The 25937-nt window shown below is 38.1% G+C and overlaps 1 protein-coding gene across 2 annotated transcripts; it reads right to left on the reverse strand.

The window, feature by feature from the left end:
- Positions 1-6: 6 nt before the first annotated feature.
- On the reverse strand, positions 7-25719 carry pals1a (protein associated with LIN7 1, MAGUK family member a). 2 transcript variants are annotated; one of them, XM_040137859.1, is made up of 17 exons: positions 25650-25719; positions 12920-13225; positions 11801-11978; positions 11110-11210; positions 8926-9033; positions 7622-7699; positions 7371-7511; positions 6008-6169; positions 5400-5477; positions 4955-5138; positions 4670-4741; positions 4235-4306; positions 3685-3852; positions 3471-3560; positions 1971-2083; positions 1660-1770; positions 7-1549 (listed from the first exon to the last, which is right to left on the reverse strand). In XM_040137859.1, exons 2-17 carry the CDS (start codon positions 13091-13093, stop codon positions 1373-1375), a joined length of 2007 nt encoding a protein of 668 aa, XP_039993793.1. In that variant the 5' UTR covers positions 13094-13225; positions 25650-25719; the 3' UTR covers positions 7-1372. The 2 variants fall into 2 exon arrangements, with proteins under 2 accessions (XP_039993793.1, XP_039993792.1); XM_040137858.1 differs by having other exon boundaries at positions 25485-25702.
- Between the last annotated feature and the right edge of the window lie 218 nt (positions 25720-25937).

Below are 25937 nucleotides of genomic sequence, written 5' to 3' on the forward strand. Positions count from 1 at the left end.
AAATTCTTACATTGATCTTCTGCACTGTAAAAGTTGAAAATTATTTGGCCATCATAATTTAAATGATCACAGGATAAAATCAAAGGATGCATCATAAAAGAGGCCCAGCATCTCTGAGAAAGAACAACTCTTAAAGGAAAAACAACAACCAAACGAAAAAAATCTCAGTATTTCAGGAACTGTGATGATGACAGAGAAATCTGTGTCATAAAAATGTCACTGCCAAATAAAAACATCATGGATCAGTTAGGCACGATCCAAGATCAGTTTCCTCCCTTTCAGGACGGTCAATACACAAAATTTTACAATTTCTATATTTATAATTACCAGTGCCACCAGGTCAATACATTCTAGAAGATGCTGATTGTTTGCAGAGTATCTACTCTCTACAGTACAAGTATTAGGGCTAATGTTAAGAGAAAACATTGAAATGTTATGAGAATGAAGTTGGAATTAAGAAAAAAAAGTTATAATATTTCAACAAAGTTGTAATTTTTTTGAAAAAAATCACCAGAAAAGGATATTTTGGAGATTAAATGTTAGATTATGATTAAAGTAAAAGAAAGTTTAAGAATTAAGTCATAGTTTTATGAGAAACTGTCACAATATTCCAAGAAAAAGTAATACAATTACAAAAATAAAGCTGTCGTTTTATGAGTAAAGTGAGAAAGTTGTAGTATTTAAGGTAAAATAGTTAGAAAATGTTATGAGATACAGTCCTAATTTTAATATAAAAGTTCACAATAACATTTTCAGAAGCAAGTATTACAAAGAAAGGTTATTTCAAGAACAAAATGTCCTATGTTATGATTGAAGTGATAGATTGCAGGAAAATTTATATTATATTATGAGATAATGTTGATTTATTAAATTTACTAAAATACTATTTCATTCTTGTAATATTTTGACTTGTTTCCTTGTAAAATTACAACTTTATCTTTCAATGTTATGACTTTTTTGTAAAATTGCAACTTTCTCTCAAAATATTATGACCCTCTCTTGTAAAATTACAGCTTTATCTTGTAATATAGTGATACTTAATCTCATAATATGAGAATAATATTGCAATACTATGATGTTTTCGTGTAAAAACTTTATCTCACAATAATTTGATTTATTACATTTCAACTTAATTCTTATAATATTACAGCTTTATTCACAAAACCATTTTTTCCTAACATCAACCCTAATGTTATGTTACAACCCTCACCACAGCACACTGTGTTTAAAAAAAACAAACAAAAAAAAAAAAACACACATAAGCGTGTCAGGGTCCAGTTTGTTCAGTTTGTAGAAATGGGCTCCAGGGGTTCTGTGTGTCTACTCTATGAATGATGTGAAATTGTGTGTGTATGTGTGTGAATGAGTGTTTTCAGCGCAGCCAGGAGCAAGGCACCCACTGAGGTTCAGTGTCCAGTTTGTTGATGAGTCGTAGCAGCTCGTTGTAGGCTTTGTCCTGGTCTGTGTTGACAATGATGGCATCAAACAGGTGACCACAGCTCTGCTCCATTTCCCGGGCTTTCTCTATGATGTCCCGCAGTTCTTCAGGCTGTACACAACACACACAACACACATATTACTGAGGCAAACATTTTAGAGATGTAAACACTAGTGATATTTATCTTTGTTCTAGTGTAACCAGACAGTGTAGACAGGAACCTTGGGGTTCTTGTTCTCTTTAGCCAATAGGGCTCGGAGTCTTTCCTGGGAGGGTGGAGCTATGAAGATGATGTAAGGCTTCAAGTCTGAACTCCTCAGCACCTTTAGAGCCTACACACACACACACACACACACACACACACACACACACACACACACACACACACACACACACACACACACACACACACACACACACACACACACACACAAACACACAAACACACACATGAAACTACTTTGAAACTACATTGGCTTTCTCTCATCTCACTATGCCACCCTGCTCTGTCTTTGTGTGTGTCTTTACCAACCTGAGTGTGCAGACAGAGCACACAGATTTTTCCAGTGTTGATGACCTGTCTCACCGAGTCTGTACTGGTCCCATACAGGTTCCTCTCAAACTCCCCAGACTCAATCAGCTTTACTGGGAAAAGTACAAAAGACAAAATGTCAATTATCACACTTAAGTGTTGATATGGTATTTCCACATTGGCACAAGTACCAGTTCCAAAATTTCTAGGTATTATTTTGACAAAGTTTCACAAATCTTTACATCACTGGATGTCCTAGTCATATTTGTAATCTTGTACCATTTCTTTTTCTCAACACAGTCTGAAAATTATTTTTTGAGTTTGGAACCAGACTGTTTTTGCTTGATTTTTTTAATCCTTTTATTTACAGGCCTATGGCAAAGTCATTACACGTCTTAGTTAGTCATGCCATTATTAGGTTGGTGTTTGTTTTTTTTCAGAATTAGTTAGGCAAGTTAGTATATAAGAAATCAAAATAATCCACCAATGGGAAATGATACAATGTATGTGCCAATGGATGTCAATCAAACCGCAACTTTAGAATGTCACATTCAGGGTTTTTCACCAAAAATGAAGTGAGTGTATCCTTGAGGGTGAACAAACATGCCAAAACCATTTCCTTCCTCATTAAACATTCTTAAATCCAATTTTGTGGACATTTTAAATCATGCATTGTTTACATCAATGTTTAACTGCTAGCAGTCTTCTGCCTCACTGCCTTTGCAGACTCATTGCTACACTTCTTTGCATGTTACTGCCACCAGCTGTCAATCAGTAGCATAGTGTGAAATTATAAGCCAGAGTGTATCACATCACCTGCATGCCTGATTCAAACAAAATGGAAGCGACTTGTAAAAACATGTTATAGTGCTAGTAGTGATTAAAAGCTCCACAGGGTGCCTTTAATGTCTTTAAGAGAAAGCAGAATATCTAAAAAACATAATATAAACTCTGCATTATGTCTCTTTTTCAGAGTGAACTACATGCTCAAAACATACTTAAATTAGAATGTAGTATGGCACTGGGATACAGCTAGTGAGTTAGCTGTGGGCTCCTTTTTCACCTAATGTTGTTTACATTTTGGCAAATCTGAACCATGAAAAGATAGCAGCAGTTCCTTTTTGGACTGCGACTGCGAATGTACAACATCACTTAGTCACTTTGATCATTTTGGGGCAAGGTCTGAAGTTATCCCATTTTAATAGATCTTCACTAGATATTGGAGAAACAGCTGTAACTAGAACATAGGCTGCCATACCCAGTGATTCTGGTAAACTACTCAGCTGCAAGGTCTCATCATTTACTTAAGTAAGGTTTGGTGCTGATTTATCAATATAGGACTTATCTATCAGCACGCCACTGAGGTTTTCTAGCTACTGTAAAACTGAGTAACATATACTATGATCTCGCTGGAATAAAGCCTGTCAATCTGGAGCTCTGGCAAGGAAAAACAAGAAATGTCTGACACTGACTGAACAGTGGTAAAACGTGAAATCTTACCAGCTGCCAGTTCTGCCTCGAAGGAGGCACGAGACACAAAGTGGTAGTCTCGACCACTCAGCTCGCCTTCTCGTCGGTTCCGCGTGGTGTCTACAACACATGCACACACACACACCCAGAAAACCAAAAAACACAGTATGATCATCCACAAAACACATGGAAGAATGTATCATGTGTCCTGTGTCCTCTGTGTGTGTGAGTGTGTAAGTCTTACGAGGTACAGCTCCAGCGAACCGTTCTGGTTGGTTGTTGAGCAGTCTCTGCCTAAGTTCTGCCTGTCCACAGCTGACTGGACCAATCAGTGCAATTGGCCGCTTCCTATTGGTTGGCTGGTGGTACAGAGCCATCTCCTCATAGGTCAGAATCTCCTCATTATCAAGATCTGGCCCAATGGAGAGGACAGAATAACCAAGTTATTACTTGGTCCAAAAGAAAAGCTGTGAGGCAACATCAGTTAGGTCCTCCAAAGGTTACTTTATGTGCTTTATATAAAGGCCAAAGAGTAAGAATTAAGGGTAGGCTGTCCACTTTCTAAAAGCAAAATATACATATCATGGATATATTTTTGACATGAACTTACATATTTGATAAACACATACATATATATCATGCCTAATTCAGTCTTTTTCCTCCCAGGTGGTCCTCCATGACACATCCATACAAACACCTCACTAAAAGTATCAGCAGTTTATGTGAAAGTTATGCTTTAGATTTGATAAAATTTTGGTGAGCGCCACACAGACAGATAGGCAAACAAGTCATACCATCAGTCCTGTGAGTGTTGTACAGCAGCTTTTTTCTCTTCCTCTTGTTCTTCTTTGCACACCACAGCTTCCCTGTAAACAAAACGGACACCTTAAAACTCACTTTGCTTTGAGCTACAGAGCTTATTGCAACAGCTGTATAGGGACATATACATTTTACTCAATCAATCATTTTGTTTGGACTTTAAATTCTAGTCCAATTTCATCTTGTGTTTGGCTTTATGTATGGGTGGTGGGTGAAAACACACATTTTAAGGAGTGAAATTGAGTTTGTGAGTTTGTTAAATGGAAAACTGGACACCAAAGTCAATTTTCGTTCTCTTATTTTGTAGTTTTTACGGGAATTGGAACTATGAACAGTGTATACAGTCGGATAAAACTATAACCTTAAAATGGTTATTCATTATAATAAAGTTAGATGGTAGAGAAACTGACCAGGTTTCTCAGGCTCCTTGTCTTCTTCTATGGTCTGTTTCATGGCTTCTCTCTGCTGCTGAAAACTCTTGCCTGTGGAAAAAATGAGAGAATATGAGCGAAAACATAGCAGTAATATCAGGTAATGCAGAGTGGAACACAAGTTTATACAGTGGAGTGTCACAGTTAACCACCAATCACCCTCAGTCTGACTACGCATTCTTCACAAGCGCCACCAAAAACATGATTTAAAGAAAAAAAAAAAAGAAACCCCAAAAGATCCGAGCCACAGACCGACATTAGTACCTGGTACCAGTCCAGCTAGTGGCTGGTTATCCTCATCTCCGTCCCTATAAGCCTGCCACCAGTTGGGGTCTGACTGGCTGATAATGTGGAGAATATCTCCTTTCTGGAAGGACAAGCCCAGCTCTCTGCAAGGCACATAAGGGTCATCTGAGGGGTCATAGTCAAAATGTGCCTTCACGTGGATCTGGAGGAGAGAAAAAAGAGAAACATAAGAGAAAACCAGGAAAATAGATTTTAGATGTTTCCAACACTAAAGATGAGAATATTTTTGAGTTGGCACTCTTCTATCAGAATATTTTAAATAATCAGCATTTGCCAAAAAAGATATATATTTTTCCATTAGTCAGTGTGGTGAAGGAAAAAAACAAAAACAAACAATTTTCTTTCTTCCAGAGTAAACCACCAATTTTTCACATTCCAGTCATGTTGAGGACCCAGCACTCACCACAGTCTCTTTCACAGGAAGAGGTTTGTTCTGATTGCTGGGAATCAGCACAAAGGTCAGTACACCGTGCATGTCCGCCTGACACACACACACACACACACACACACACACACACACACACACACACACACACACACACACACACACACACACACACACACACACACACACACACACACACACACACACACACACACACACACACACACACAAAAAGAGAGTTTGCCTTCATCACCTTAACTGTAACTGACATTTATTTAAATTTTGAATTAAACCTATAGGCAGCCTTACTGTTGTACTCCATCAAATCAAAGTATCAGTCAATACCGCCATCAACTCACATCACAGATCAGTGGGATGAAGGTACAGTCTTAATGTTAGAAAGTAAAATGCCTATATAACTTTTGGAAAGACTAAAAATCCATGTAAACACTTATATTGTAACTGGTTATTGTAATATAATTACTAAAACTGACAGTAGAATAATAGATTAATAGTAATGGTAATGAATAGTACTACGCTAATCATTCACTGTTCCCACCAAGGGGTGATATTTATCACTACATCAAGGAACTGTGTTAAATATTTGTAAATGAGAATATACTTACAAGAATGTCAAATACTTGGTTGACATCCTTCCCTCTAATCTCTATGCCATTAATTTCCAATATTTCATCTCCTTCTGATAAAAGTCCACTCCGTTCAGCTGCTCCACCTCTAACAATACGACTGATCACAACACTGTCCATTTCATTACGAACAGTTGCTCCCTACAGAACAGACACAGAAATACAGTGAGATGATGGAAAGCATGGACATGAGTGTATTACCGTGTGATCAAGAGTTTATTATTTACAGTATAAAGGACTTTAGATGATAGATAAGATTTAGATTTAGATAATAGAATTCTTTACAGACACATTTATCATTCAACATTATCCTAAAGGAAAGCTTAAAATGATTTAGAGAGCAAAAAAAAAAAGCATAATATTTAGATGACGGTAAAGACAATATTTACTGTTATCTTTAGTTGAATTACTGACGTCTACTATTAATTTTAGCTACAGAGGTGCTATCAAAGCCTCAGGGGAGCCATAGTTGTTTAAAGGGCTTTGGGATGCAAGACCTGTATTCCATATCAAATTTACTTGACACATTTACCTCTTTAATAACAAATTAACCAATATCTTTTTAGAATTAGCACAAGATTATCTATCCTCGCAGTGGAGCTCTTATTAATTCTTTGTATTCAACAATAAACAGAAAATTATAAATGACGACTCTGGGCAACATTTATTGAACATAGTCAGTAGTTATACATATTTACACATATATTTGCCAAATAGAAAATCTATGTTAAAAAGGCTCCGTTTCATATCTGCTGTGATTATAAAAATAAACAGATTTGAATTTATGTCCCTGTTATCTCCTTCAATGTATGTTTCAGGGTATGGAGTGACTTTAGCAAAGATTATTTAATAGACTGCTGCATCTGAAATGTGCATGACAAGCTTAAGTGTGTTTCTGTAATCAACTTTTCCTTGGCCATACACTTGTGTTATATGACGAGATTGTGTTTAAAGTGATGGAACTAACGGAACTAATTGATGGAACATTTGAGTTGTTTTCACTATCTGAGTTTGGGTCTAGTCGCACCATCATTTGCAAATGACAGCAAAATTTCAGACCGAAATAAATTCTTCCCGATGGAGTGGGCCTGAATAGTGGATTTGCTCGCAAAGGCATAATAATTTGCAGAGCTCCCACTGAAGACACAAAAGGGTTTAAATAATTTTTTTCACATATTCAGTTTTGCTCCCTGACACCTGGAAACACACTTTGATTTGTAAAATTGCTGGAGTTTCCATTGAAAGTTAGTGGAACACAAGTTAAACTAGAAGTGTGGTAGGATGTCATCTCTCTATACTACTGTCTTCTCTTTGATTTTGAGTGAATGTATATATGTCTTACCAGTGGTATATCTCGGGCCTTTTCTATGCAAACTATCTTGACAGTCTCCCCTCCCCACTGGGTAAGTGTTTCTCCTTGGGCAGGCAGCAGTTCAGGCTGCATTTCCCTCTCCGCTATGCTGTCATGGGCCAGGAGCAATGACTGCAACACACACCCACACGCTCAGCTATAGGACTGGATCAGTGACAGTCACTACAGGATTCTTTTCTTTACTTGGTAAAACAGCTTTGAGAGACTGTGTGTCTCTCTACCTGGATGTGTGTGTCTGACAGCAGGCTTTGGAGTTCGAGTCCCTCTTTGTTCTGACTTGACTGGATGAGATTCCTGACCTGAAATTAGTGCAACAACACACAGCATCACTGATATCACCATGTGAAATATTACCATAGCAATAGAACATTATCACTGTGGCAAATACAACTGTTCCTGAACATAACACAGTCATTTTACAGTAATAAAGCCAAGTTAAACAAGGAGGAAGACAGGAGATAACTTTTAAAATGATGCTGGCAAGGAGAAAAGAATTTGCAATACAAATTTGTTAGATAGCTGAGATGAAGCAAAAGCTTTATGAAACGTGGTTAGAATGACCTAGGCTCTAAAGGATATATTTTCTGCCATTTTATAACTGTGTAGTATAAGAATGGCATCTCTAATCAGGTAAAATCTGTGAAAAGTTTAAAATGGGTAAGGATTTAAAGCTCTTCCAATCTGACCATGGCCTTATCCATTCCAAAACTAAAATGAGAGACGTTCTGAGCTAGACTTGAACTAAAGGTGTTTTGAGTTCTTTTTCTTGAATTGTTCTGCCCACTTTATCATTTCTTTTCCACTTCATTAACAATGACAAAGAAACACGTTTCCGGGAGGACAGTGTGAACCAAAGCTAGGGTTGGAGATGACAACATAGAGCAGAAATAATGTGTTCTTCTTTAATGAGATTCCACTGAAATGAGCCATGAATAGCTGTAACAGCTAGCCAACTCAACATTGTAGCAGGAAAATAATTGCTACACTGACAGTACTGGCAATCTGGATATTGGGTTCACTTGAACTGGTTATGATCAACCTGGTGCCATCTGGTAGTCAGTCATAAAACATTTTAACATTACTGAGTTTTATTCTTTACTTTGCTTGGTCCAACAGCTTTGGCTCTGTCTCGAGTATAGTTTGAGCTGAAACTGACATTGGTATCATGTATTAAACAGGTTGCTGTTTAAAATATGATCACAAAATAAAAGTTTGGCTTGTGTGTATGCAAAGTGTGTGTGTCTGTATGTGCACATACTGTAAGCACTAGTCTTTCATCTCTAATTGATCTGGCACAGAGCTGCTCTGTCTGTCTCTAACCCCATTATTACACACTCACTGACCTGGATTGTCATTACGTGTGTGTGTGTGTGTGTGTGTGTGTGTGTGTGTGTGTGTGTGTGTGTGTGTGTGTGTGTGTGTGTGTGTGTGTGTGTGTGTGCGTGTGTGTGTGTGTGTTTGTCACAATTATCTAATTGTCAAATAAATAATTTAAATAAATTTAATTTGGATAACCATGTGTTACCTCCATGGCCAGCTGAAGTGCCTGGTGTGTGTGTGGGTATGGAGGAGAGGGTCGGTGCATGCTGGTGGCCACACCATTATGGATCTTCAGTGCTAACTGGAAGTCAGACTAAATGGGAAAAAAAAACAGCAGGATGTTCTGTAAGAATCCACTCAACTGGAGGTCACACAAAAAGCATATCCACATCCTCCTTTCACAATGCTATATCTGTATTTACATTATCGTTGTGAGTTCAACATCAAACCTCATCCCTTACTTGCCAGAAGCTGTCTCAAGCAGTGGAAAGCAACTTCTTTTCACTTCTTTTCTTCTACTGAAGTCAGCATACTAACCAGCTAACCCTGGCTTGCCCCGTCTCGTTATACCACTTCGAGTTAGTGAGTCACTGTGGCGTCCAGTCTGCCCTCAGTTCAGCAATAGAGGATGAAGAAGTAGCAATGCCCAGAGGGCCTATTCTAACCTCTTGTCTTGTAAACACAACGATGGCTGAAGCTCTTGGTAAGTAAATTGCGCGTAATGCTCACGTTGGCTATGTAGTGATAGCAAAAACTTACAGCACCTTTTAAGTGAAACGAAAGCGCAATTAAAATATAGTACTCTTTGAAACCTTAATTGTTTTGTTTCTGCATATGGCTAAGTGATAAAACAAAAGTGCTTATGTTTGGTTACTATTCATTTTTTCAGCTTTTCAATTCACTTTTTAAACTGCAAGTGTCTACTAGGACTTTCTCAGAAAAACTCATTTTGATCATTTACACTTCATTTGGAAAAAAATGAAGAAAAGGGCAGTTACCATGAGCATTGATAACTAACTGAACAAAGAAATGTTGCCACCTCTCTGTTACTCAAACTGAAAATTCAATAGATACAACTTGTCTGGACACAACAGAGTGAGTTTAATAAGAATCAGTGATTGACTAATCCCTTAGAAGAACATGCACAACTCCCATCACAGAATGTTTACAATTCTTTAGCAGCAAATACACCTCTGAATTTGCAATTAACACAGCTGAATCTGAAAATGCTTTAATTTGTGTCCATACTAGCATTTTTCAGATAATTTCTGCAAAGATTTCCATCCCCACTGAGACAGGATTGTGCATCACAAACATCATCTCATAAGGAGTGGGACACACACAGGCTGGTAATTGGGAATACAGCACTGCCTTAAGAAACACAAAGGGCTGTGTTGGTTTGGGCCTGTTGCTTCAGGCACCTGTGAGATGATGAAGTACAATCCCGGAAGGTGGACTTGAGTACTAGATCCATGAGTCTGAAGATGAACTTGAAGATGACAATTATTTTACTGCAACAATCACCAGGTAAACAGCACAATCATGCCATTATTCTTACAAAGTCATCTACTAGGAATGTGCGCTTGCTAATATTTGATTGGCTAATGTAGTGCGTTACCAAATGGCTAATGCAGAGAGGTAACTTGACAGTTTTTGTTTCACAGGTGTCATAATTGTACAGCTAGTAATAACCTTCTAAAAGCCTAAAGGAAAACTCTACCAAACAATAGCCACATTGCAAGAACAATACTGGTGCCGAAAACAGTGGCCAACTGCAGTTGCACCATTTTACAACCAATCACAAATTTGCGGTGAAACAGAGATATCTATTATTGTTCATCTTTGACTAGTCAGCAACATGCAGCAGTGCAAATTCCATCCAGAGAGTCCCTGGACCATCAGAAATTTGGACCCCATGAGCAGGAACAATTTCCCACACCAAAACTAAAACTAGTTTTCTCTAGGTTTTGGAGTTCCTCAAAAGGTTCCTGGGTTCCTGGGAAAATTCCTGTGCTTTAACAGGACCATTTGAGGCTTGACCCTGACAATGGTTAAAATGTAACAGGAGAAACACTGAATTATTTATTAGCTTTGGGCATAAAAACAACTAGTGTGGTGAGGAAAAAAAAAAAACCCAGTAGCTTCAACTACATAAACATTGTAATTGTCAAACTGTACTCTCTATCCTTCTCCTCCCAAACTAAAGCATTCATTCTGGCTGTAGGAATCTTGCGAAGCCCCTGTTGTCACACATGCTCCAGCTTAGACAGGAGTGACGACACTGCTGCATCTTTGTAAATCTCTTTTACCTCTGAGGTCGAAAGTATTGAAAAATACCACAATTAAATATTCACCCAAGGCTCTTTCCATCGAATTCACTTTGTATTACCTTGTTTAGTAGTGCAAGTACCAGCTCTATGTCATTCTGACTCTGCTGGTCAGACAGGCAGCCCTGGACCTGCTTCAGTGACAGCAACAACTCCTCCAACTCTGCAAGAAACACACATGCATTCACATCAATACATTTTTTCAGACTTTCAATTCTTGACTTTTACAAATCAAACACAAGAGATGGGACTGGGAAAAACCTCTAAATTACACTTATTAAAAATGATCAGATGATGATGGCAGATGTCAGCTTGCTTGTCCGGGCTTCAGATTTATGTGTGTGTGAGTGAGCTTCTCATATCCTAGTCAAGACTTTACTTCCACATTGTGTGTCCCTCTTTGTGTGATTATGTGAGTGTGTAAACATTACCACCCCGACAAAGTTTTAATTAAGCCGCCCTTAAGAGCCTCTCATGTTCTCCTCTCTGTCCCTAAGGAATTCCCTCCCTGACAAAAGAAATGTCTTCCTTACATTCCTTTCCCTCCCAGCTTTCTCTATCCATGTCTTGATTTTAACTCTCCCCTCCTCTTTTCCTCTCCTCCCTTCCTCTTTTTTTTTTTTTTTTTTAATTTTAAATGATCATTCTAACACCCCTTTGACTTTTTTTTTTTTTTTTAATTCTTTCCTTTACCTGAGCTCCTTACTGAAATGACCTGCTATTCTACTGTTAACTGTGTGTTTGTATTTTTACCCAGCAGTGCATGTGAGTGCTGGCTGCCGAGCGCTGTCTGCTGCAATATGTATGTGTCTTCCAGGAATGTGGGGTTGTCGATGCCGATGTGGGGATTCTGGGAGAGCTTCCTGAGTCTGAGTGAGGCATTCAGGTCCAGCTGCCGACCCTCCTCCTCTCTACGCCGTCGAAGGTCCTCCTAACACACACATGGACATATAAATGCACCACAGACAGGAATACAATTCATTCTAGTTTCACAGTATTGGATGTTTGCATATATAAACATGGTTTTATGAATGACGGTGAAGCTGGAAACATTCATTGTCACTGAGAAGTGAAGTGGACACTGTCTTTTTCAGGTGTGCAGAGGATGTAATTGGTAATTGGCAATTGGTATTTCACAGAACTGGGGACTTAGGAGGCTGGGGGGATCTAGTAAAGACGCTATTGTGCAGCTTTATAGGAAATGTAGGATCCAATGTTTGATCCATTCTAGGGACTAAAAGTCAGTTTATCCCAGGCTCTGCTGCATAGATTTTGACCATTCCTTTTTAAAGAAAGAAAGACCCCTTTAAGCAAAACTTTATTCCTCTTTAGCTTTGCCAAGTTTACAGTTGTACTTGGAAACATGCTCTCTGAGCTCCTACTGGTCACTGTCACAAAACAAGATTGTCCCCATGTTCAAGATGGGGCTAATTTTAACTATATAAACTTTTGGGCAGTTTAATCTATAACAATATTTTATACACTTTTTTTGTATCTTAATACTTCTCCTGCAAACAAACTAGAAACTATAGGTGTCAGAAATGCACTGTATAAGCACCTCAGAGTTGTACTTTAGTACAGTACCTGAATAAATGTTCTTAGTTACATTCCACATCTATTAGCTCTTGTGAAGTCAGCTCATGCAAAGATATGCAAACTATGCAGACACTGGGTAGTGATTTTGACAAAGCACACTGGGCTTTCGTTTGTACTGTTTCCATTCTTGTTTTTGCACTTTCTAGTAAAGCAATTTAATCAACCTTGGTTGTTTTTTTTTTTTTATAAATAAACTTGACTTGTATGTTTGTTGCAGCTTTAATCTTGAGTATAAGAACTAATGAAGTAACGTGTGTGTGTGTGTGTGTGTATAACCTGGTGTTGTCGTATCCTCTCCAGTTGTGCAGATCGTCGGAGCGGCAGCATTCGACCCCCCAGCTCTCCTGGACAGTCAACGGCCATTTCTCGGTGCTGCTGTCCTCCCCTTAGTTCTTCATCTCCTCCTCCTCCCTCCCCAGCAACATGGCCATTCAAATGAGAGGTCGTCATCCCGCACAAACACCAAAAGTCAAAAGTGCGTGTTTTTTTAAATTATTCCAGGGACGTTTAAGTATGTATATCTATATATCAGGGAAGTCTAGGAGGGTAGCTCAGTAAACAGGGCAGCCATGATACCTTTACCTGTGGAGAAAGCAAGAAAATTATGTCATTAATCTAGTTTGACTTAGGCCATTCTCAACATTCCTCCAAAACGAGCGGGAGGCATTCTTACAGTCATTTAGCAGTCATGTTTACTGAATTATCCCATCAGACCCAGATCTCATGTGAATATGAATGAATCAGATATTTATTTACCTGTGACCAACAGTCTGGTATCACTGGTCAAACATAAGATGAATGAGTGTTCAATGTACCATAACAATGGGTTTGGGTGAAAAAGTGGCTGTTTGTGTACTGGTGTAATCAACTGGTCTAGCAGCTTACTAACTGGTTAGGTTTAATGACTGGACACTTATAAGGATAAATCCTGTTAATTAAAACACTGGTCCCAACGTGGTCAGACTTCTTTTTAGGCTTGTTTTCACTGTGTTCTCAGATCTAAACAACTGAATTTATACCTACCATTTTATTACAGATAGGAATAATGACCAAAAATACTACCATGAAATCCATTCACCGAGCACTTTATTAGGAACACTTGCTTATGTTTGCAATTATCCAATCAGCCAATCATGTGGCAGCACTACAGTGTATAAAAGCATGCAGATACAGGTTAGGAGTGTCAGTAATGTTCACATCAAACATCAGAATGGGGAAAAATGTGATCTCAGTGACTTTGACCATGGCATGGTTGTTGGTGCCAGATTGTGAGTATTTCTGAAACTTCCAATCTCCTGGGATCTCCTGGGCACAGCAGTTTTTAGAGAATGGTGCAAATAACAAGAAATATCCAGTGAGCAGCAGTTCTGCCGATTGAAATACACTGTTGATGAGAGAGGTAAGACGAGAATGGCCAGACTGGTTCAAGCTGACAGAAAGGCTACAATAACTCAGATAACCAACCTTTACAACTGTGGTGAGCAGAAAAGCATCCTAGAAATGCACAACACGCCTAACTGTGAGGCAGATGGGCTACAACAGCAGAAGGCCACATCTGATTTTACTCCCGTCAGCCAATTTCAGAAATCTAAGGGTCCAAAATTGGACAACTGAAGACTGGAAAAACGTACCCTGGTCTGATGAAACTGGATTTCTGCTGAGGCACACAGATGGTAGGGTCAGAGTTTGGCATCAAAAGCATGAATCCATGGACCCAACCTGCCTTGTGTCAACGGTCCAGGTTGGTGATGGTGGTGTAATGGTGTGGGGAGTGTTTTCTTGGCACACTTCAGGCCCCTTAATACCAATCACTCATTGTTTGAATGCCAAAAACCTGAGTACTTTTGTTGGCCATGTGCATCCCTTTAGGGCCACAATTTGCCCATCTTCTAATGGCTACTTCCAACACGATAATGGACCATGTCACAATGCAAAAGTTGTTTCAAAGTGGTTTCATGAACATGACAATAAGTTCAGTGTACTTCTCCTCAGTCACCAGATCTGAATCAAACACAAGACCTCTGAGATGTGGTAGAACGGAAGATTGGCAGCATGAATGTGCAGCTGACGAATCTGCAGAAATGATGTGAGAATCTCATAGAAAAGTTTTCATCATCGTTTTGGAATCCATGCCACGACGAACAGCTTCTGTTCGTCGTGGCCCTACCAGTATTGGTGTGGTGTTCCTAACAAAGTGCAAGTGAATGTATGACACGGTGAATGTATGACTAGCTGCCGATTAATTGGTACACTGATGGCATACTTTAGCACAGCACAAGACAACGTGGTCACTTTCTAACGCTCCCTGCTGGTCGCTCTCACTACAGTAGTTCAGAGACAACAATGTCATGAAAGGCCCCACACTCATAACCATGACTAAAGTTTTGTCAGCTGCTGGGTGGTCCCGATGGTCCCGGTGGTCCCCCACCCTCCCTACCCACACATACAAGATAAACAGAGTACCCTTTAGAGAAAAGTGGATGGCTGAGAAAATGGTGGGAAAGACGAGAGAGCAAGAAAGGTAGAAATGAAGAAGAATGGATAGAAATTTAGAGAGAAAGCAAGAGGAGGTAAAAATAAACAGGTGAGAGATGGATGGATGCCTTATCTTTGTGTGTCACAATAACAACTATCTCCTACCAGCTGGACTGTTTACACACGCACGCCCACACAAACACAGAAACACACAAACAAAGGTCCCAAACGGTCCCATGATGCAGCAGTGAGGAATGCCAGACAGCCCTGGGAACAAAATTCCATAGATGGGGGAGGGAGTACGTGTGTATGTATACCATGTATGTGTGTGTGAGTGATCCCAACACACTATGCTTACATTATCTCAGTATATTTGCACTGATCTTTTTGAACTCTTGAAATGCTGGGAACAACAATAAAGTATTATCCCTGAAACAAAATAGAAAAATAGTACTTTAAAGTAGCGATGCAACATCACATTTTTTTCTCTACCGATTCCAATACTATTTTTTGTTCCTTCATCAGTTTAAAAACTGCATCCACCCTGTGTGAAACTGATTGGAATTGTTATTCTACATGTAAGATGACATAAGGCTGAAACTGCATATCACATTAAATCAGTGATGTTCAAATATAAAAATTCTCTTTAAACTCTTCAAAATTTTAATTAAATTATGACAAAAAGTTTATGCTAAGAATACTAAGAAAAAGTATTACCCCGTCACATCATAGTTGACCAATCAGTATCAGTGCTTATACAAATCCTGTCTACTGGAGCAGAGGATCACTACGTTAAAGTATAAAACCATTAGCTTGGTAAATATGACATGGCTGTATGATTCTGGGCTGTCCCAGCTGAAGGTTGTGTGAACAATGTGGTGGAATCCAACCCCATATACATCCACTGATGGCCAATTTACAGCTTTGGTGACCAAAGACAGGCTGCAGTGACATTCTTGACAGCTTCCAAATTCTGACTTGTGACAGCTGAAATGAACCACACACACAAACTGACCTATGACACAAAATACACTGGTTGACATAACATTGTTAGAACCCATAGATACCTGGGCTGGAGAAAAAAAAAAAAAAAAAAGAGGGTTTTCAAATGAATCATGATTTTTATTTGAATGTTCTAATATCATTTCGACAAATCCCCAGATAGATCTTTGCATTTTCGCCTTTTTTCAGTAAACATGTACATCAGCTCTAAATGTTATGTGTAGGCAGTAGTTATGTCTACTTTGTGGAAATCGATTTATTACAATCTGCACAAAAAGTTTATTTCAAGTTAAAAAGTAATGTAGATGATAGCTGGCTTTATGAGCCTTGAGTCATGACAGTCTCATAAACTGTGACCTGAATAATTACAGTCTATGCAGACCTGGCACAGTTTACAGGACCATCGTGACTCAGGATTGTCAGCGGTCTCTGTTTATCTCTTAGCTGATCTAGAGATGGGATAGACAGAAAAAGGACTGCTCACTGATTTGAGCTCTCGGTTTGTGTTTGTTGAAAATATATCACTGGCTACGAGAGGTGAAGCCATGAAGCTGACTGAACAATGTTTGCATTCTACTTTATTCTGTCTGTCCTTGCCAGCTAGTCAGTTGTGTGCAGATATCAGGATGATGTCTTGTCAACAAAAACAGTGCAGATGAATTAGTGAGCAGACTATGAGTTTCTGCCGTGTTTGTGCTAAAAGTGATAATTTAGGTGGATGCACTATACTTGGTTGTGCTGTATGGAATAGCATTTATCTTTTAAAATATGCATAATGATGACACCCTTATAGGACTGTTCTTGCTTACACAGTCTGATTGCATCCTGCGTTGACATTCTCTATCACCTGAGGAGGAGTTGCTCTTCTGTTTTTCCTTACATATCATACCACTGCGGAGTAATCAAAGGTGCGCTGTCACACATGTTAATTACTTAATTGTAGCATGCAACATCAGTACAAACAACAAGCTTGCCCAAATTATATCTATCAATGTCTTCACTCTTGGTTTTGAAAGAATTGTATTGTTTTTTGATTCTTAATTTTTAAATGATAAAAAAGCACCAACTCAGGATACAGTACAAGTTTTGAATTGAGAATGTTTGAAATCACGAATGTGGAATATTGATACTAAATATCACTTACTGATTAACTACAATTAAAAAATACTAATCTGTGCCTTTAAAGGCTTTCCACTCATCTCTGTCTAGGAATTTTAAGTTCATAAAACCTAAAAAGATAAATATTTTTCAACTTGAGACAAAAGTAGTATGACCAAGCAAAAATTAAAATGCAGACACTAGACTGAGCAGCAGGCGAATGGAAGCGAAGCAAGCATCTGATAAGATTTCTGTCTGAGACACAGTGGAGCCATAAAACAGTGATAAAGGTTCTGAAGTCTGAGTAGTTGATGTCTGATGATCCGACATCACGGAGCGGAGGTAAATGCAGGAGGATATAAGCCGCTCCAATTGAGGGCAAGTCTCCCTCCTAAATCAACAAACATTAAGATAACACCACTATGAGGAATAAAATACAGTGTAAGGACAGGGATAGTGTAGGGATAAGAGTGAGGCTGTTGAAACTCATTCAGAGGCGGCAAGAAAAGAAAACAATAAATTGGAAATTTCTAAAAAAGGGATAAGCATGTGATGATAAGCACTCAAAATGTGTACATGGAAGGAGAAAAACACCCACTGACCATACGCTGTAAGCTAAGCTGTGGACATGAACCCTTAAAATTTTGTGAGGGAGTTTATGTTGACAGGAATGAACTATAAACCCCTATTTAACTAATAAATAGTAGTTGAGTGTTAACGGGGGAAGAAGTAGGTATCAACCGGTTTCAGAAAGAAAAAAGAAAGAAAACCTGAGATATTGTAATGCTACTCTAAAATTAATTGAAGTTCAAATTAAAAACAAAAATGAAGGGGAAAAAAAGCAGGCAATAACAGCTGAAAGTTGTGAAACCTTAGTTAACAGAGTGAAAGTTAACTGTTTAGAGAGATGTCCACTACAAACTTGTTGCATTACAAAAAAAAGCCCCTCCATACCTATGGTCCCCCTCACACAGGTGCTAAATTTGCTAATTACACATCTTCTCAGGAGTCATTTACACCCTGTGTTTAACGGTTTGATGATCACTCTCAATTTCCTATTAGTTTATTGCACTATTACTGATTTATGACATTATTGCTGTGTCCCACTTCCATACTACTATGAAGTATGTACTTTTTACCAGTTCTTATAGAATACTGCTTTTATAGTTAATATAAAAGATATCAAGATATTTTACTGTTTTATACAATATATGTGCCATCAGACGTCAAGCTGCTGTCATAATAGCACATACTAACTGTATGCAGTATGTGCTATATTCTGTATACTTTCTGGCATGTCATAGTATTTGATAACAATAATGATGGCTGCGTTCCATTCAGATGTGTCAGTTCCAGGGTCCTAGAATTTTGCATGCTCACTCACTGGCCTGGCTAATTGATATACTTAAACCTTCTGATACCTAAAAAAAAAATAGGTTTGGGTATTTCTGTAATTTTTAGATTAAAAAAGTCTATTGGATGAAAAAAAAAAAAAAAAGTTTTTTTTACATTTTTTTCAAAAACTTTTTTTTTAATGATATGTCCTTCATAGAAGACATAAGGACATTATTCCTCTCTCCCCATTTGAAATTTTGCATCTTGTATTTTGCAAAATTTTTGGAACACCACCAAAAAAAACCGAGTAAAATTGGGCACCGGAACTTGTTAGCATAGCATTTACCCTTTAGTCATTAAAATTTTGAATCAATGTAAAAATTTTACTAGAATAGCACTCAGTAGAGCACATACCTCCACCAAGGCCAAATATTGACGAAAATGTCGAAAAATGCCCTACCTTGCAATTTTAAGGAAAGTGATTAAAAAAAATCTTGGATCTTCCCATTTAACTGGATAAACACCAAAATTTAATGGGCTCCTCCCTGGCCCATGACCCATCCCTCCACCGAGTTGGGTGCAAATCGGTTCAGTACTTTTTGCGTAATCCTGCTGACAAATGAACAAAAAACAACCAAACCGACAGACATGGGTGAAAACAGAACCTCTGTGGCAGAGGCAATAAACCTCATATAGCTATCTTACAGAGGGGGTCCTGGGGTCTTACATGCCTGAGTAGACTCATTTCAGTAAACCAGACAGTAATCAGGATTTCACAAACTTGCACAAAAATGACTATAGATGTCAAATTAATTTAGAACAAATGACAAATAAAACCTTCACACAACTACACCACAGTACATTGACTTTATCTGCCAAGCTTTTGGCCAATGCCCATCACCACAGCATGGGAAGCAGAAGTACAAATACAGTCCATTATCCAGCAAAATTTAGACAAGTGCAACAAATATAAAGAGCTGCATTTGCATTGCACTTTTCAACTGAGAACAGGACAAAGTGTGTTACAGTGCTTTACTTTCAATCATGCCCATACTTAATGCTATGAAACTACAGGAACTGGCCCGCCCACCTGGAGGAATCTGGAGTCCAGTATCTTGCTTAAAAAACACATTAACTTGTGAACAGAGGGGTTGGGGGTCAAATACCATCCCCACAATTAATGACCAACCTGCTGTACCAACCTACCACAGCTGCCAGTGTGGCTCAGGTCAATTAACAAACGAACAAAACCATTAACCAATCAACACAAAATAAACTTATCATGGCAAAATCCTCCAGATATCTGTGTATGTACCGTATACAGCAATTCAGTTGCGCAAAATGCTTTTGCCATGCCAGTAAAATGAAGAAAATTCTTTGAATTAACAATTACGGAGTTAAAAAGTGAAAGGCTAAAAGGTTAAAAAGCCAATATAATTTATAATTATTCCTGTTTACTGAAATACCTTGAATTTCACGTAAAAACAGATTAAGTTGGTCACATGAAAAGTCCTATTTATTAGATTTTTTTTTAAACCAAAAACCACTCACAGAAACCAAGCAGCCTTTAATATCTGAACTGGCTTTTGAGTATACTTAATGTTGTCATTTTTCCAGTGTGAACAAAATACATACTTAAAACCTGCTCAGAATTAGCGTGTAATGTGGATTTGGGACACAGCTTTGGTATCACACTGCCAAATTAACTTTTTAGAAAGTTTTTCTAGAGAATACTTTAATAACAGATGCCTCGCCACCATTTGCATTAATTAGTTTTTTTTTTTTTTAAGCAAAACCCATCTCAAAAATCAAGTGTTTTTTAGTATTCACACTGCCTTTTTTAAGTATACTGAAAGGTATCCTGTTGGGTTTTTGACCACTAGAAGTGCTTGTGCAAGCCTGTTGTACAGATGGTGAAAAGCTATTTTCATGTCACAGAAATCTGTTTTATAGGGAGAGTGCAGCATGTTAATACTACAACTGGAATATGAGATTTCCAAGGTTTTTCTAACCCAATTATGATGTTGACATGACCTGTTACCTGAGTACCCATGTCAGGGGTACATTTAACACAAATTACATTAACCTAACAGTGGCATGGCTCAGTTATATAAAGCCTTTGGTGTGTCTCTGCTATTCACCATGCACTCTCTGAGTTTGAGACAATCACATAAAAGCAGAATGGCTATTAAAAAGGCATCCGATTGGCTGCATGTTACACTGCTTTACACAAAGTGATAGTGAAAAAATGCAGTATTAATTATCAAACTATCAAAAAGTGTGTGTATGTGTAAGTTTTAAAATTTTAATGAAGGGTACCTGATTTTATACACAAGACAATACTGACACTGAGCGGAATGCCCTTTGCAAGACGTTTATTGATTATGTTGGCTTCTAAAATCAATTCTCAGCAGCTCTGTAATTCAATAATCCTTGCAGGTTAGTCAGAATGTCAATTTTTGACACAGAAAGGGTAAGAGAAGCACTGTAAGGTAGATGTAAATGAAGCCGCTTACAAGCAGGTGCCCAAATTGAATGAATGTATTTTCTCCTACCCAGAGGCAGGCTCATTAAAATATTATTGTTCTAATGATGTGGAAAGCTAGCATAAACAGATTCATGACCTGCTTTGAGTAGTGATCCATACATTCTTACTGAAAGCTGTCTTCGAAGATCACTGTTTCTGGCTGTGTGCGCCGTGGGTGCAGTAGAAAGGATGATGTGGGGTTTGGTTTTGACATCTAGTTCAGCTGGAAAAGCCTGCACTATGTATCGCCGACTGAAGTAACACAATGGGGAATGAGCCTATGTCCCACTGATGAAAGCATTGCAATATTTGTATATTTAGAGAATTACTAACTGGGTGTCTCTGGCAACATTTCCAGAAAAAGTGCTGTATAAAGTTACGGTTAATACAAACTGCATATTTCCTACTGCTGCAGCTTCACATTAAAAGCATTTAAATTGCAAAATACAAGTTGACCTAATGATAATAAAAATGGCTGTAATTCCTAAAGGGTTAATGCAATATTGTTGGTAAACGCCTTGAATTAAAGCTGTAAGTAGTAGTGTCATGACAAAATGTTGGACTTCGATATTTGGCGCTATTCTAAAGAGGATGAATATGTGGAATGAGATATGACAGCGTATGGAAGAGGAGTTTCGTTACAGTTCGTCATCATAAATATGGATAGGAGGTTTAGGTTTTTCACCCCCTTGTCCACTACTGTCTCCCAAACCAAGCTGAAATGGACATCGCAGATGTGCAATGATCTGCATAATACTCTCCAGTGCTTAATTTCTTTCTGTGATCCTTACACACTGTTATGATACAACTGAACTCCACGATGAGCAAAAAAAAAAAAAAACAATAAAAAAAAATTCTTAATAATGAACAAAAGCCTTGTCAAAGATATATAATACTGGTCAATGCCAACTTGTTTGTTAAAAAGACTGCTATCATGAGAAACAAATTACTTGCCTGTCTTCCGTAAACACACCCCCGCCAGCGGATGCCCTGTGTAAAGTGCGCATAAAAGTAGTAGCCTGGGAGCAACCAGGTGGTTTTAGGGCGATTTTCTAAACCATAGGGAAATATCTAACCTTTTTCTCAGTTTTCTCTGGCTATAAAGGTACCTATTTCGAAAATAATTACACATCTACTACAAAGGTGACCTATTTTTAAGAAATGGCCCCTTTTCCAGCAGTGGAATTCTCCTTTAATTCTACAAGTGGTTTAGGTTCAGTTGCTCATCAACCCTTTAAATAAAGCAACAAACAACATGTTAACTAGCAAGATCATTACAGCAGTATACAGTATAAAGTACAGTAGTATAGTTTTAATGAAGACTAGGAGCAAGAGTGTTATTCACGTGTTGGCACATATTAAAACATTTGGCTCTGGTAAGGATACATAGAGAGACAGTGTCACTGGATAATTCCAAAAAAGTTTATTCAAAAAAGATGACTACATCCTCAACGATGTTGACTAGAAGAGAAAAGCAGCATGACTTTTTGCAATTCTACTGGGAGTGTAAAGCAAGATGAAAAAAGAAAAACATAGAGCCACAGATGGGTGGACGATGTATGTTCTGCAGCAAACTTCTGAGTCAAGACTACAATTAGAGTCACAACATGTAAAGTACCATCAGGAAATCAGACCATGAAACTCCTCAAACTGCAGACGGCTGACACTGAGTGAGTAAAGAATTAAGTCTGCATGTGTGTACTGCGAATGTCAGTGGGAGCAGAAGCAGAGCCGACTCTTATCTTGTGTTTAACAGTACAAACTAAAACACATACACATACATTCTTAAAAAGGGCTGTACCACCTTGTACCAGGCAAAGAGAAAAAGAGCCAAAACGAGGGAGAATGGGGAGAGCATAGACATAAACTTGAAATAATTTACTGTATGCCATGCATAATGCACTGAATTAGAAAAGATGAACAGAAAAGACAGATTTCAATAGCCTGTCATCAGTATGTCAAAGCTTTTAGACAAAAGTTTTCAGCTATGAAGTAAAAGTTCAATAAATAGTAATGGAAACACATTTGTGGAATAATCAATGACAGATATTTGTAAAATATTTGTCAGTGCATTTAAAATAACAATAAAATAATAGCATGAGACTGCTCAGCAAATGCAAAGCAGCATTAGAATTAAACACATTGATTAGCCAAGGCCAGGAAGGAACCTTCATCACATCTGAGGTGGAACACACTGACCAGGTGACAATATCAGCATAAGTCTAATTCTCTACATCAGTCTAACCCTGATTTGATGACACATGTTGATTTGCAGCCTAACTTTGGGTCCCAAATCAGGTCAGAGAACTTGAGTGAGAATGACAGTGAGCGCGAGAGAGAGCATTCCAGAGAACAGAGGACTTCTGTATTTTGGCTGTACTCAGCTCTCTGTTTCACTAGCTCACTCTGTGTGTATGCTTTTCCGTAAAAGTCAGCATTGACCTTGTCACCATAGTGATGTGACCTCATACCTGGCTGTAGAGCCTATCTAAAGGTCAGTTCAAAGTTTCAAAGCATCAGATTGTTCTTATACTGTATACTATATAGCTGTAGATCGATGAACAACATGCACCTGCAGGTAAGACACTAGACTGACAGCATATAACTAAAGGGAATGTACCTTTTGTTGGCTAGGTAGATATTCCTGTATCGAAAAAAATATTTCTATCCTATGAAAGCGTATTCATCATTTTGTACCAACACATACTTCATACATACTTATAAAATACACATATAAAATATTATTTTTCACTGTACTAACTTGAGAAATATAATACATGAAAAGGCTTCTTAGCTGCTGTTATAGGCAATACAGAACATTAAGTAGGAGCTCCCTCTATACTTAAGTATTTTTAAAAAGTCATTTAATGAGTTAGGCTCAAGTCCAGACATGTCAGTAGTATATATGCCACTATGCAAAATCAGAAAAACCCTACCCTTTTAGGTAAAATTCTACACAGATACAGTCCTCATATACAGTTATACTGAAACTAAAACTCACTTTAAAATACATTTTATATCAAAAGTCTTTGCCACATTATGGACCACCATCTATAAATATATAGATACAACTTGTCGATAAAACTGTCAAACTTTCCCCAAAAAACAATCAATATCAACACCAGCATGCTAGACAGGTTTGACACATGACAAGCCCAGGTTTCATAGGGATCTTTTTGATATTAGTCACCCTTCAATATCTACAGTGCAGAAAACCACATTTTAAACTTTTAAAGAAATGTATCCTACTACCTGGAATTGAGTGCAAGTAGTCATTAGTCATTTAGGTAACATGTTTGCCTTTCCCCACCATCCTTGCATCTCAGTGTCTGTATTTCTTCAAACTTATCGTCCTCATTCACATCCTAGCCAAAATGTTTGTACTTGAGAAACACAAAATAGGCTTTTCACCCTGAATAATTGAGTTACTAAACAGTAACCATCTGCGTGATACTGTAACATTTTGCAATATATTTGACAGTTTACTCATATTCACAACCCTGACTAATCTGGGGACTAGAAATCAGATGATAACACAGGGAAACACAAAGAAAGAAAACTGTGCTAAGTCACACAGTATACTTTTGCCATTAATACTGTTTTCAATAGTAGTGGTGCAGTCTTATGTAGGCACAACCTAATACATACCATTCACTGCGTGGAATAAGGTTACTCCATTTGAAAAATATGGTAGTTATTTTTTCTTTTACTTTAAGGTGTTACTGTAGGTAGACAGGCAGTAAGACATGTTGTTGATTCCCCAGAGGCTACTCGTAACAGTTTTTGTATGAATTTGAAACTGCTAAGACTCGATTCATAACATTCTTAACTTCTTATTTCAAGGTGCCTGTGTCTCTTCTGAAAACCACAAAACAGACACTCGTTACAGCAACGATATAGGATGAAAACACTAACCTCAGATAAGAAAACGCAAACTAAACAAAGTCCTCTGGTGTGAACAATAACATAACGTCAGCGTGTATAACGCTAAAAAAAAATGTAAATTAGTTTATGTCTGTATTTCATAGTGTGAAAGCTATCTAACTTAATGTCGGAGAAACAAAAAAAAACTGCAAACCACGCTACAGGAGTAACGCTAGCTAAAAAAAAATTACTGTTTTGGTTAGCCAGTTCCAATATCAAAGTAACCCATACGCAACTGGGCATGAAGCTCCTTAGCTTGATTTTCAGTAGAAATATAGTTCCTTCAGTTGGTATAAGTCTTTTGCATCAGTCTAGCGTGTAGCCACCCCCACAAGAACTTACTTTATTTAGAAAGTGGGTTCATTTTATTTTACGTTATCAGGCTAACGTTAGCAGCTAACTAGCTAACTTGCTCCTTCCTGCAGCACCTGTTGATAACAAAGCCACTTCAGACCAGACCGAAAACACTGGAATACTCACTGTCTCTGAGCCGTCTATGTACTCCCTTTGCTGCTAAATCCAACTGGGCCTCGTAAATAAGTGTTAGTTTTAATCCAATCACTTGTCATTCGGACTTTATTTTTCTAATTCACAATTTTACTCTGACAGGCTTGCTGCTCGTTTATTGGATCCAGTAGCACAGACCTCTCTCCTGTTCCTCCTCCTCCACCTCCTCCTCATCAGACTGTCATTTCCAACTCCAGACAGGGGGAGGAGACAACACGCAACTAACTGGATAAAACAATGAAGCTGATTGGATACAGCGATGAAATGATTCTCTAAGCCAATCAAATATGTTGCTACATCGGTGGAATGTATCGCGTGAACACTGTACAGTGGAATAGTTTTAATGATAAATTAGTACCAAAGAAGCCAATATTAACCAGAAATATTGGCATAAACAGTGAAAAAGTATCTGAAAATGTATAGGTC

Source organism: Xiphias gladius, chromosome 10, assembly GCF_016859285.1.
Source record: "Xiphias gladius isolate SHS-SW01 ecotype Sanya breed wild chromosome 10, ASM1685928v1, whole genome shotgun sequence".
Taxonomy (NCBI): Eukaryota; Metazoa; Chordata; class Actinopteri; order Istiophoriformes; family Xiphiidae; genus Xiphias; species Xiphias gladius.